General features: G+C 34.0%; 1 protein-coding gene across 1 annotated transcript; it reads right to left on the bottom strand.

Annotated features, from left to right (window-relative positions):
• Positions 1 to 5,347: 5,347 nt before the first annotated feature.
• On the bottom strand, positions 5,348 to 7,561 carry LOC127792808 (9-cis-epoxycarotenoid dioxygenase NCED2, chloroplastic). Its single transcript, XM_052323408.1, has 2 exons — positions 6,589 to 7,561; positions 5,348 to 6,456 (listed from the first exon to the last, which is right to left on the bottom strand). Exons 1-2 carry the CDS (start codon positions 7,446 to 7,448, stop codon positions 5,502 to 5,504), a joined length of 1,815 nt encoding a protein of 604 aa, XP_052179368.1. The 5' UTR covers positions 7,449 to 7,561; the 3' UTR covers positions 5,348 to 5,501.
• Between the last annotated feature and the right edge of the window lie 5,160 nt (positions 7,562 to 12,721).

Below are 12,721 nucleotides of genomic sequence, written 5' to 3'. Positions count from 1 at the left end.
TATATAAAAGTAATAAATAATTAATATATTATATGTTTGAAAGAAAATTATTTGTAACTACAAAAAGATATATAGTATCTTTAAAGATGTAAATGATCTGATTACTAGTGGACTACGTCGTTATATATATATATATATAATTTTTATTTTTTCATTATCTAAATATTATTAATTATATTGTATGCATAAATTCAGAGTAACTTTTTTTTTTAAAGATCTATTATATATTATTAGGTTGAGTTTTCTATCGACTAAAATTATAATATCTACTATAGTATTGGTGAACTTCATCAAATCTCAAGTTAATTTGTAATTTTCAAGTCAATATATAGTTGTTATCTTGATCTACGTTTATGAAGACCACTGGGAAATATGACACTAAGGAGACTTGAATTGTTAATCCCTTGATTTTTCATATACTGGTTTATATAAGTTTATATATCTAGATCGATGTTCAGGATTGCCTTTGCTTGAAAGCTTATCTTGAGAAATTTTTCTACTAAGACTATAATTAATTAAAATGCTATATATATATATGCTTGGAGTATATATATTTTGATAGTTGCCTTCTACTTGATTAAGTTTCCATTTCCATGTCCTACTTTTATCTTGTTTTCAGCATGAATGATGTCCTACAAAAGTCTTAGTTGTATTTGATGTCTAATTTGACCAAAATTCAATTACCATCACAGTCAAATCCTTAATTTGAGTGATTAGACATTGAGGGCTAACATGGCGTTAATTAACTTGAGTTTGCTTTTATTGACATGTCATATTTTATTTTATTTTTAAATATCATCGTATGGTATAATATCTTTACACTCACACACACATATATATAAAACAATTATAAGAATGGACAATTCTCTAATTTAATCAATGTGCATGGGAGCTGTATAAAATTTGTTTTGACACGCACATATAATTATACAAGCGAGGGAGAAGAAAAGTTGGAGCTCCATAGAATAATGCATCTCACGGCCATTAACACGAGGTTATTCGGTAGATTAATCTAATATTTATATCTATATATATTAGGGGTATTCAAAATAAATTGACAAACCATGAAAATTGACCGAACCAAATTGTAGTGCACTGCATCGCACCGCGTGATTTTTTGAGGGGCAGTCCGACATGATTTGAGAAATCCTCCAACCACAAATCGCGCAGTTTGAGAATTTATCGGTTCAGTTCAAAATCAAACCGTCCGAATATAATGTAATAATAAAAAAATTATGACAATTTATTTTGGTTCATGATGTTTAGATACATAAACCAATACAGATTGTATAAACAATATATACAATCTATTTATGTATAAATAAAAGATTAGATATATACAATCTTTTATTTATTTTAGTTTATGGGCTAAATGGTTGATCAAATAATTTATGAAATCGTGAAAATGGTACTATGAAAATAGGTGGATTAATATTTTGGATGTTTTGGAGCAAATTGCATGCGGTTCGGTGCAGTTTCTGCGTACCAAATCAGATCGCACGATTTGGTTTGACAAAAAAAATCGCACAAACAATTTAATGTACTAAAAATATTAAAAATTAGCTAAATCGAACCGTGCACACTTTTACTATATATATATATATATAATTCCTTGATTTCATTGATTGTCCACTCTTTATTTTCATCCACGATACATATTTCTTTAGATGTAATTAAATATTCAATATCACATATCAACTTTTTTTTTTTTTTTTTTTTTTGGGTTTATCGACAAAGTCAATAGGGAGACATGTTTTCGTATAAAAAAATTTGTATGATTTAATTGGAGACCAATCCATGATAACTTGCTAGTGAGCAAAATGCTTTTGACAATCTTTTCTAGACATTTTACTATTCTAGATGATGAGTTGACATGAATATTAAAAGTAAACTAAAGCATCCACATTCGTCAACTTCATATATATATATAATATATATCATAGTTAATTTGGCCGCCGTCCGTCAATTAGGGTTTACGTACCTATATATGCTATGATATCGGATGTGTGTGGGTGTGGAAGTTTTTTCACTGTATAATTAATTCAAGAGTTTCTGACCTCTAAATTAAATTGATGAAAATTCATTTTTAATATTCAAAAACATGGTCATCAATAAAAATATTTTATTCAAAATTTATTTGATGGACATTACTTAATATACAGAATTGGGACTAATTAATTAATTAAGTGGGTAGGATTCCACTAGTTATGATTTTGTTTATTTTATATATATATATATATATATTTATATGAAGGGAAATTAAGGAAGAAAAGAAGATGCCTTTTGTGAGTCCCTATCAGAGCGATCTTCGTTACCCGTGAAGCATAGACTCTTCAACAAGACAATGACAGTAACCAATGGGAGGGTGTCTCTTTCGGAATAAGTTTGTGGGTATTCAAGGATTCGTTTTTTTTTTTTTTTTCAAGTCTTACCATATTTTAATATTTAATAAGTATTAAATTAATTAAAAAAAAAACCTAATTCACATATTGGGTGGGTCACTGTAGGAATATCAATGCCCTAACCCACCTACACCTTTCTGTGTCTGTTGGATCCTTTACCTAATTCGCATTAAACATAGCACACTTAATGGACAAATGGGGCAAATTAACTCTGATAAAGACACACACACACACACACACACACACACACACATATATATATATATATATTGTTTAAAAATTTCAGAGAAGTTGGCCGGATTGATCACATGGGTGTTTAAAGTTAAGTGTTTAGCAACATATATACATGTTCTTGAGGCGTAAATATATATAAATGTGCGTGTAAGGCCGTAGATGCATTGAATGAAGAGCAGATTTAAACCCAGACCAGACAGCATCTCATCAGATTTTGTGGGGCAAACTTTCTACAAGATATGGGGGACAGAATAACGTCCGGTTTGCAAAATGTATGCCATTCTTGGATGGTTTGCCTAATACGTTGAGAGTGGGAAGAGTTTCAGAAGATAATGATGATTGATTCATTTCTGAATAGAATGAGTAATGAAAATGATAATGATGAAATTCCTACATGATCTCTTGATTGATACTAGGCCAGGCCGTCCCAGGAATTCACGCAATTAAAAGCAAAATTTTTTAAGACAAGTGACTGAATTGAAGAGAACGACTAGACTTAATTAAACTTGTGGAATATATTGCATATATGCATGCATGCATCGCAAATTAACTTCAACAGAGAATATTCATTGCACAATGAGGCTGCCATATGATCAAGATCCATATAAACAGTTCTATATATATATATATATATATATTAGACACACACGCCCCATTATCAATGAATTGAAGCATGGCTTTTGGTTATATCAATGTCCATAAACAGTGTTCAATATATTTTTTTCTTTAATAAAGGGTTACAAGTAGCGTTCTTTTTTAAATTATGCTAGACTAGACTGATCCAGCAATCAAACAAAAATCATGAAGTATTTGGTACATATATAGCAATTTCGCTTTGGACATAGCAAATACAAGACAATTAATTATATGATTCTCATGGAGTTTCTTTCTTTCTTTCTTTTCTTTTCTTTTCTTTTCTTTAATTTTTTTTTAAATCTGTTTCTTCAGAAAAAAAAAAAAAAAATTAGCATCACGCATACATTACATTTTGCATATCTATGTCTCCCTTTTCTGAATTATTGCTCCTCTCAATTAAGGATGGCTTTCATCCATATCATACTACAGTTAGACCGAAAACTGAGTTTTTCCATATTGGTAGACTATTAATTGTTTAAAAACAAATTTTATATATGGATCGATGGCTAGACCATATATTAATATTTTCCACGTTTATTCACACAAAAAAATGATAGTTAGCTAGCTCACGATATCAAATTAACTTGAACTTCTGGCAAAAGTAATTGAAAGGAGAATGGAGTAGTGAATGCTTGATGTGATTTGCAGTTGCCAGTGTCTGAATATCTGAGGCTTGCTGTGAAGAACAGATGAGCCTATCAGATGGGAGCCAACTTAACAATTAGTTCCTTCGTTTTGCATTCTAGCTCTTCCTTCACTTGGACAAATATTAAGGTAGATCGAGTGTATAAGTGAACTTATTAATTATTGAAAAATTAAAATTTGATCATGTCAACAATCAATCTAAATTTCCTCTCACAAATTAACTTGTTAAATAAAAAATAAAATAGTGCAAGCAAAAAATAAGTAAATAAAATAGAAATTGCCAACTTAATGAGAGGATTTGAGTTAATAAGTCACGTAGCTAAATCTTTAACTTTTTGATGCATGTGAGCCTAGCTACTTATACATCTAATATTCTACCTAAGTTTTCTTTTTCTCCAAAAATTGAATTTGAGCCTCTATGATTTGAAGGTCTCCTTAATTAGCTCATCAGGACTTTTGGGTTCAGCTTTTGTCCCATATATCTTTGTGTGAATGACAAGATCATATATAAAGTGGAAAAAAATCAACTTAATTAATTTGCACAAATTTTCCAAAGAAGAAAGATACTCAAAATATTAAGATATATAGCTGATAATGATATTTGAATCAATTATGATTTCGTTACATATGATATATAGAATTAACCGGCATTAGTATGAGCAGTTCTTAATTAGGAAAGCATATTAGATGACTTCTCGATTCCAATATTGCCCATTTGGGCTCTTCAAACTAAAAATTTTTAGCCATTAAATTGTTAGAAAAAAAGAAGAAAAAATCATTTGCAGAGAGATAATTAAGTAAAATTCTTATATATAAAGGACTATCATATTCATGTTAGATTAGTATGGTTTCAAATAAAATGGTGCTTTTACGAAACTTTTGTCAAAAAAGTTATCAATGTAACGTCCACAGTGGGGCAAAGGCTTTTGAACTCTCTCTCTCTCTCTCTCTCTCTATATATATATATATATATTAATTACTTTGTTAGGCTTCTAATTCATGGACGTGAACGAACCATATCGTTGATTCTCAACAAAATTACGTACAAAAACTTGTTTTGCACGAATTGCTTTCTTTGTAAATATTAATTAATTTGTTCCTGATTGATCATTCCAATCATTCATTATAAAAAAAATTGTATAAAATGATAATTTATGTTGGGCTTCATGAATCTAGCAATTAATTTAATTAAAATAATATGGACGCCGCATGTCACTTCTCACGTATGTTCCTGATTATTATTATTATTATTTTAATTAAAATTTGAACTCAAAATCTCGACGATAAACCACAATTCGGTATACCTATTATATATATGAAAAATGTTATTGATATACCATTGTGTATATTTTGAGCTATATAAAGGTGTATCAATGATAAAAAAATCTCTTACGAGGCACATAAAGACGTGTGAGGCGCAAGGTATTTTGATCATAATACTCGTTTATGTAACCCAAGATATATAAAAAGGTTATACATTTAGCATGATTCTATATATATATATATATATATATCAACAACGCCTGGTGTATATATATTTATTTAAATTTAATCACCTCCGTTTTATGTATATATGTACAGGCGCTATAATTGCTTTGCTAATTCTTCTGAACTTATGAATGTTCCATGAAAGCCATATGGAACCCTAGAAGGGAGCTTAACCGATGCCTCTAACTTCAGATTCATGGCATTTACGATCTGAAGCTCCGATTTCCATGTCTTCTCGTCGTGAACAAATCCCAGAATGTACCCATCATCCTCTCTCTCAGAATTCACATCTCTCGGGACAAAATATGGCTCACCTCCGTATCTTCCCTCGCCGTAGATGAACTTGTGAACTTTTCCGGTCGAGAGGTCGACCTTGGCGAAGCCGGAGACCTTTGGCCATGGTTCGGCAATGGCGAGATAAACGTATGGGGTCTTTTGGCCGAGCTTGTTCCGGTTCACCATGCCGGCTTCCAAGTTGATATGATCGGAGTGCGGGATTATAGGCCGGCGAGTAGACTCGCCGGTCTTCAAGTTGAGCCGGATTTCGGAGAGTACGCTCTTCAGGTTCTCGTCGCATTCTTTGAAAATGGAGTCCGGTGGCGTCATGCATGAGCCGATGACGACGACCTCGTCGGATTCCGGTTCTTCCCAGGCGTTCCAGATGTGGAAGCAGAAGGTCTCCGGTGACTCGACCCAGATAATCTCCGACGCTTTTCTAGCCCTTTTGGATAGAATTCCGAACCGGGATTTCTTGTTCTTGTCATAGATCACCGGCGAGCCACCCCCCACCATTTCTTGGAGCTTGAACACCACTTGCTGGTCCGGAATCACCACGTAGTTCTCAGTGATCGCGAAGTCATGAATCATCGTAGGAGCTTCTAAAGGAATCTCAACATCCGGCGACTTGGTTCCGTCTGCCGAGAATAGGAAATACTTGAGATACGGCTTCTTGACGACGTCGTAGCTGAGAGCGAAAAGCTCTCCGGTCACCGGGTCGAGCTTCGGGTGAGCAATCATGGCCGACCGGAGCTGGCCGTTAAAGTCGTACCGTCTGCATTTAATAAGAAATACATATTCAGAACAATGTATTTTTGCTAGAAAAAAAGAAATATTTTGTATTGAATTGAATGAATTTCGATAGTTAATTATCTACTAGGCTATTTATATATGGAGAAGTTTATACCCAACTGTCTCGAGATCGCCGGAAGGTGAGACTCGGACTTGGTAAGGAAGGTCCTCCTCCGACATGGCGAGGAGCCGCCGGTTGAAGTAGACCAAACCAGCGTTGGCCACTCCGGTGCCGTGCCGGTGGTTGACAAGCCCAAAAACTCCTCGAGCAAAGAAAAGCAAGAGCCGAGCAATACCGGAATGTCCATGGAGCTCGCCGATGGCCTTGGGGAAAACCGGCCGGCCCAAGCTCCGCTCCTGGACGAGACGGTGAGTCTCTGTGAACCGGCAAGAATAGCTGACCGAACCGCCATTGATTGTCACGGCATGAACCATGCCGTCGCCGTCGAACAAGTGGTGCCCCGCCGCTGGCTCGAACAGCGGGTTGGCGCCGTTCCTGACGTAAACCCCTCGAATGCAGTCGGGCACGGACCCGGAGACCGGAAGTGAGTGGTGGACGGGCTGCTCCGGCACCGGAGCGAAGTTTCCGGCAATCTGGACACGCGGGTCGGTGGTCTTGGGCAGCGGGCGGCGGCGCTCACTTGAGATCAGCGTGCCCTCCATCATGTCCAAGGCTTTGGCGGCAGCTCTTTGCAGTATATTCCAGTGCGGTGGCGTTTCCTTTTTGGGTATTTGATGGACATCGACATCAACTGGTTCCTTTCTGATGATAGTTGGCAACTGGTGATTTTTCTTGGGAAAATGAAGGTGCTTCAATGGAGATAAGTTCTGAACACAGTAGATTTTAATGCTTCTGGTGGGTTTCTTCTTCATTGAGATGGACTTTGAGGGGAAGCCCAAATCAAGTTGAGATGAGAGAGGCTCAGGGATTTGGGCCATGGCCCGTTTGCCTGCAATTGCTGTAGATGATGCCATGGCTAGCTATTGGGACTATTCTTGAGAAAAATATAATCTTTTTTTTGTTGTTTTTCTTTCCCTAAGAGAGAGAGAGAGAGAGAGAGAGAGATTTGGGTACAGAAAGGAGAGAGAGGAGAGGGGTATAAATAGAGAAAAAGTGGTGGGGGAAGAGGAAAGAGGGACACCAGTTACACGAAAGAGAGCGCCACGTGGTGGATTTGTGGAAAGGCCACTTTGGATTCGACGTATTATTTGGGGGGGGGGGGGGGGGGGGGGATTCATGGCTTTGCATACAAATTTGACACGAGCAATGGAAGACATACTTACATATATATATATATATATTTATTATATTAATAAGTACAAAACATCTATTTTTTTTAAATAAAACAGGTAAGCACGATTTTGACGAATTTTTTTTATGTCTTAAGCCTTCTAACACTGATATGTGAAGGTTTAAGACCAACTCTCAAGAAATTTTTTAAGAAATTGACTAAATTCAAATTAAATTTTTGTAGCCCGTACGTTACTAATCTTTCATTTTTTAAACTCAAAAGTATCGCTATTACCACTTAAACCAATTACAACATATGATTATAAAAATTATGTGTTGTTGAATTTTTAACTGAGAATAATACCAGGAACATATAGTCAGTAATGGGTGGTATTATTTTGTATAAAATCTACATTTTTATGTCATTACTCTTATAAATTTATAAAAATAATTTATAAATTTCATTTAACGCGTGACATGACTACAAATTGGCTGTTTCAAGAAAAAAAAAAAAAAAAGGATAAGAGAAGTCTCTAAAAATAAGGAGTTGAATTCTCCTAAGCAAAATGGGTTGGATCATCTTCTATAAGTGAACTTAATTTGATGCTATTTATAAACATGGGAATATATAATGTGGAGGTTTAATTGCTAGAACCAGAGTGTATTAGTAAATAAATATGTTATTTGGCTATTAATGTTAGATATACTTACTATTGATTATTTACTAATTAGTGATTGTTCACTATCATAATAAAGTCACTAATAATAATATAAATATTAATGTCTAAGTGCCACATAAAATGTTAAATCTCAGTGTCAAAATAGCATTTTAAAACCCCTCTCCAAATACACAAAACTTGCGCAACTTTTGCCACAGCATATATATATATATATATATATGACGATGACGATGACGAAGAAATTATAAAGCTTACAAGAGGTCTCTTATCTTGTATTGAATATATATATATATATAGCACATATTAGGTGTTAGAGATATTATTAGGGATAAGCATGATTAGATTAGGGAGAAATAATTAACTGGTTTGTTATGGTAAGTGAGGTAAATAATGCGCTTCCATTTTGAGCTAATTAAAAGTCTAAGTTACCAAGTGCACGGCAGCATGGATCACGTGCATTTCTTTAATCCCAGAAGTACTAAACGTTAAACTAAATATAATTATATATACATATATGTGTTGAAATTGAGAAGTCGATTATTGCTTTCTTCGCGAAAAGAAAAGATTGGACGCTAGCTAGCTAGCTACTACCAAATAATAATGGCAATTCGTGCGACCACCAAAGTGGTCCATACCATCCTTTTGTACGATGGGAAATCTCGTCGTCACCACCACGAAGCAAAATAATTCTGTAATAATTTTAATATTTAAGTTTAACAATTGAGTTAACGGAACCGATCGAGCTGGTCATTTTGGGTCAGTAATTAGTGGCAGTTGGTACGTAGAACTGATTGCGATTAACATGAACCAAGAAAGATTATTACTTAGTAGAATTGGTAGTGATCAATGCAGCCATAAGTCATTTATAAAAGGTAGTCGTAAGTACATTAATTAATCGCATATCATGCATCAAAATTTAAGATAGAAGGGTTGTTCGGATCTATAAAAGGTCCCTTCTCGTCGAGTCATTATGGGAAGTTAAGCAACAAGCTCGCCATTGCCATGGCCCCATGTGGGAAGAGGATTAAAATCTCAAAAAAGGGGTACCAATTAATATGAATGATGCTTATTTGCAGCTTATATATATATATATATATCATGGTAGGAAAATGTATGACATTTGGGGTACAGATCATCATGTGCCTCTTATCTTTTCTTTTGTCAACCATGATCTAATTTACTAATTAACTTTTGCATAGTCAAACAAAATGTTTACGTATTCCTGTTAAAAATACCTAAGAATTGATTGATACCTGTATCAATATAATAAGTTCAACATTCCTTACTTGAATTACAAGAAAAAGGAACCTACCAGAGAGCACACCAAAATCCTATAGCCTAATTATGATGCTCATTAATAGATCATTCTTTATTTTTATATACAAAAGTTCCATAGAATTCATTCTGAAAAGTAATAAAGTTAAGGGATATTCGGGCTCTTCTTGGGTCTGTCTTTTCAAGAGGGTTTGCCTACCTTCTGGTTCATGCATTCATCTTTAAGAAGCCAATGAATTCTAGTCAACCAAACTTCTTTAAAGAAATTAAAGAAAGTAGGTATAATGCCTCCTTTTAAGGTAGAAAGATGGAAACGAATAATTGAAGACCTTAGTCAAAAGCGTAATGATGTACAAATAAACAAAAATTATGCATAATTTTTATATATAATAGTGCGACATATTATATTAACAACTATATAGAATGCTTTTCAACACATAATTCATAATTAAAGAAAGTGTATCATTCATATTTTATTCTTACAATATTTTTATATGCGTTTTTTATCCTTTCTATACTTTATTTTTCACTCCAGTCATTTATATTTATTGGTGATAAATAATACATCATGTTCTTAACCATCTCATAGACCAATAAAAATATTTAGGGCCTAAAAATCAAATGTAACAAAAACATTTTTTTCTTTGTGAAATAAGATATATTTATTATGTACGTTGGGTAATTAATTAAGCATATGTCCATTCAAATTCAAGGAGACAGGGCAAATTGAGAGAGTTACAATGGGAATGTGTTTGGTGGCACATGGAAGGAATGGATGATGGGTGAAAGAATGATTACGTTGGGAACTTGATCTCACAAGGTAAGAGTATAAACCCAACAAGATATCATATGGAGCATGAACCTGGACTTTGAAAATTTTCATGCTTTTCTAGGTTGCGACGTGTGGCCGTTCACACGTATCATACAAAATTATGGAAGTACCACTTTACTGTGTTAGATTTCATTAGCGACAGGATCTGGTGACCGATCAATTGCCAGATAGAGAAATATTAAATCAATGAATTATATTGTAATCTGAACCCAAAGAAAACTATGGAGCTGGAGCTTCACCATCCAATATCCATCAAAGGTTTGCCTTTTGCAGCCTGGAGGCTAGATTGAGCAGTGGATGAAGAAAGAGAATAATTAAAACTCATCAAGTACGTACCGATTAAGAAAGCTGGTACTTGAGTTATCGCTATATATATATATATCCTACAACATATCGATCGACAAACTTAGGCAAGTTGTAGCAGTAACTTTCTACGACAAGCAAGTTGTTCATGCATCGGCCGGAAACATCGTACAATTTAATGGGGGTTTTAAAAGTTGGCAACACACATTGGCCGGCAAAGAGACCTCTCTCTTTGCTATGTCAGACACCCACTTCTACCACCTAAGAAGCCACATATTATCACCCCCACTACCGTCCGTCGTCTCCATGTGTCATGTCTTGGTCCCACAGAAGAAAAGTCTAATGGAGATTTCATCTGATTTAATTTGATTCGTCCATTTGTGCTCATATATACCCATAATGCAAGGGCCGAATGTCGTTATTCTTCAAAAAGTAATCAAATCCGTGATGGTATATGGAAGTATTAATGATCTAGCAAGTTATGGATGTTCCTGTGCTAATAATAATAATAATAATTATTATTAATTCATGTTTGATTATATGGTAAGCTTTTGGTAATGGTGAATGGTTACTTTGTTCGGTCATACGGAAGTGTATTTAATTCTCAAATAATGGGATACCTCTACGTGCACGATACTGCATTTTTGAATTCTTAGCACTCACCTAATTAAGAGATATTTATACTGTGATTTGAAACAGTATGGACACTGCACCACTGATTATATATTATAGATTAATCCTATATATATATATATATATATTTCAATAAAAAAAAAAAAAAAGTCTCCATGGAATTAATCCTTCGATCCATTTATGAATAAGAAAGTTTGGCAACAAATCACTTCCACGAGTACTGGCTGGCTCACATGAATTGTGTTTCTTTGATGCCTTCACGCAAATAAAGAGTGGATCAATGAAATGAAAATTTTGGTGATGCTCTCTGCCAAAGCCTAACCAACGCATAATAAAAACCATAACGTCATCTTAATTAATTAGCAAAGCAATTATGGGAAATAATGCATTAATTATATAAATATTGAATGAAGCACTAAGATATGCCAACTGCCAAGGGCTTTCTTTGGTTTCGCTTAAAATCATTGATTTGGGCTTTCAGAATAGATGTTTTCTTTTTAGGGTATTCTCATCTCCTCCTCTTAATTTGGGCATCTCTTGTTCCTAGATTTGATTAAGATCAGATATAATTTTGACTTTTTTTACTTTTTTGTCATAAATAAAAGATAGCGTGTTCGATTAATTTATTCAATTTATCAATCTTCATTGGCAATACAAATAACACTTCTATATATCTACTGGAAAGCCTAACCATTAATGCTATTATTTAGTTACAAAAATAATTTTTAGAAATGAATGCTATTATTTTTTATGAAAACATAAAACGTTAGAGCATATTTAATTATAAAATTAGAGTTAAAAATTAAAAAAATATTTTATAGCTGAGTAGCCCTAACTTTTTATTATTATTATTATTATTTTTTTTTTGGTTAGGAAAATTGTAATCAATTTAATTTAATGAACCCTCTCTCACTTGGGCTCTTGGGCAGAGAGGTTGATTCTCTGGAGTCAAACCACTCCAGCATCTGAAAAATGGGCCAAGAAATTCTAATGCTGGGCTTTGTTTACTTTAGCCACAAGCCCTCCACATGGGTTTCGGCCCATTTATCTCAAGGATAAGGTCCAGTAGTCCTACATCCACGTGAACAGTCCACTAGAGTTTGGGCTTGTCCAATCATTTATAATGATCGGCCTGTTTCTTCCAGTCCATCCTGTTCTTTAGGCTGTGTGTCTGAAATGTTACGTTTGGTTAGATAGAATGGGTAACGGAATGGGAATAGACATAGGATTTCTTTTTTTTTTTTTTTTTTTTTTATAAATTAGGGAATGGAGAATTTTTTACTATTAAAATGTA

This window comes from Diospyros lotus, unplaced genomic scaffold, assembly GCF_014633365.1.
Source record: "Diospyros lotus cultivar Yz01 unplaced genomic scaffold, ASM1463336v1 superscaf1, whole genome shotgun sequence".
NCBI lineage: Eukaryota > Viridiplantae > Streptophyta > Magnoliopsida > Ericales > Ebenaceae > Diospyros > Diospyros lotus.
The sequence above is the reverse complement of the archived record's forward strand: the minus strand, read 5'-3'. Positions and strand labels throughout refer to the sequence as shown.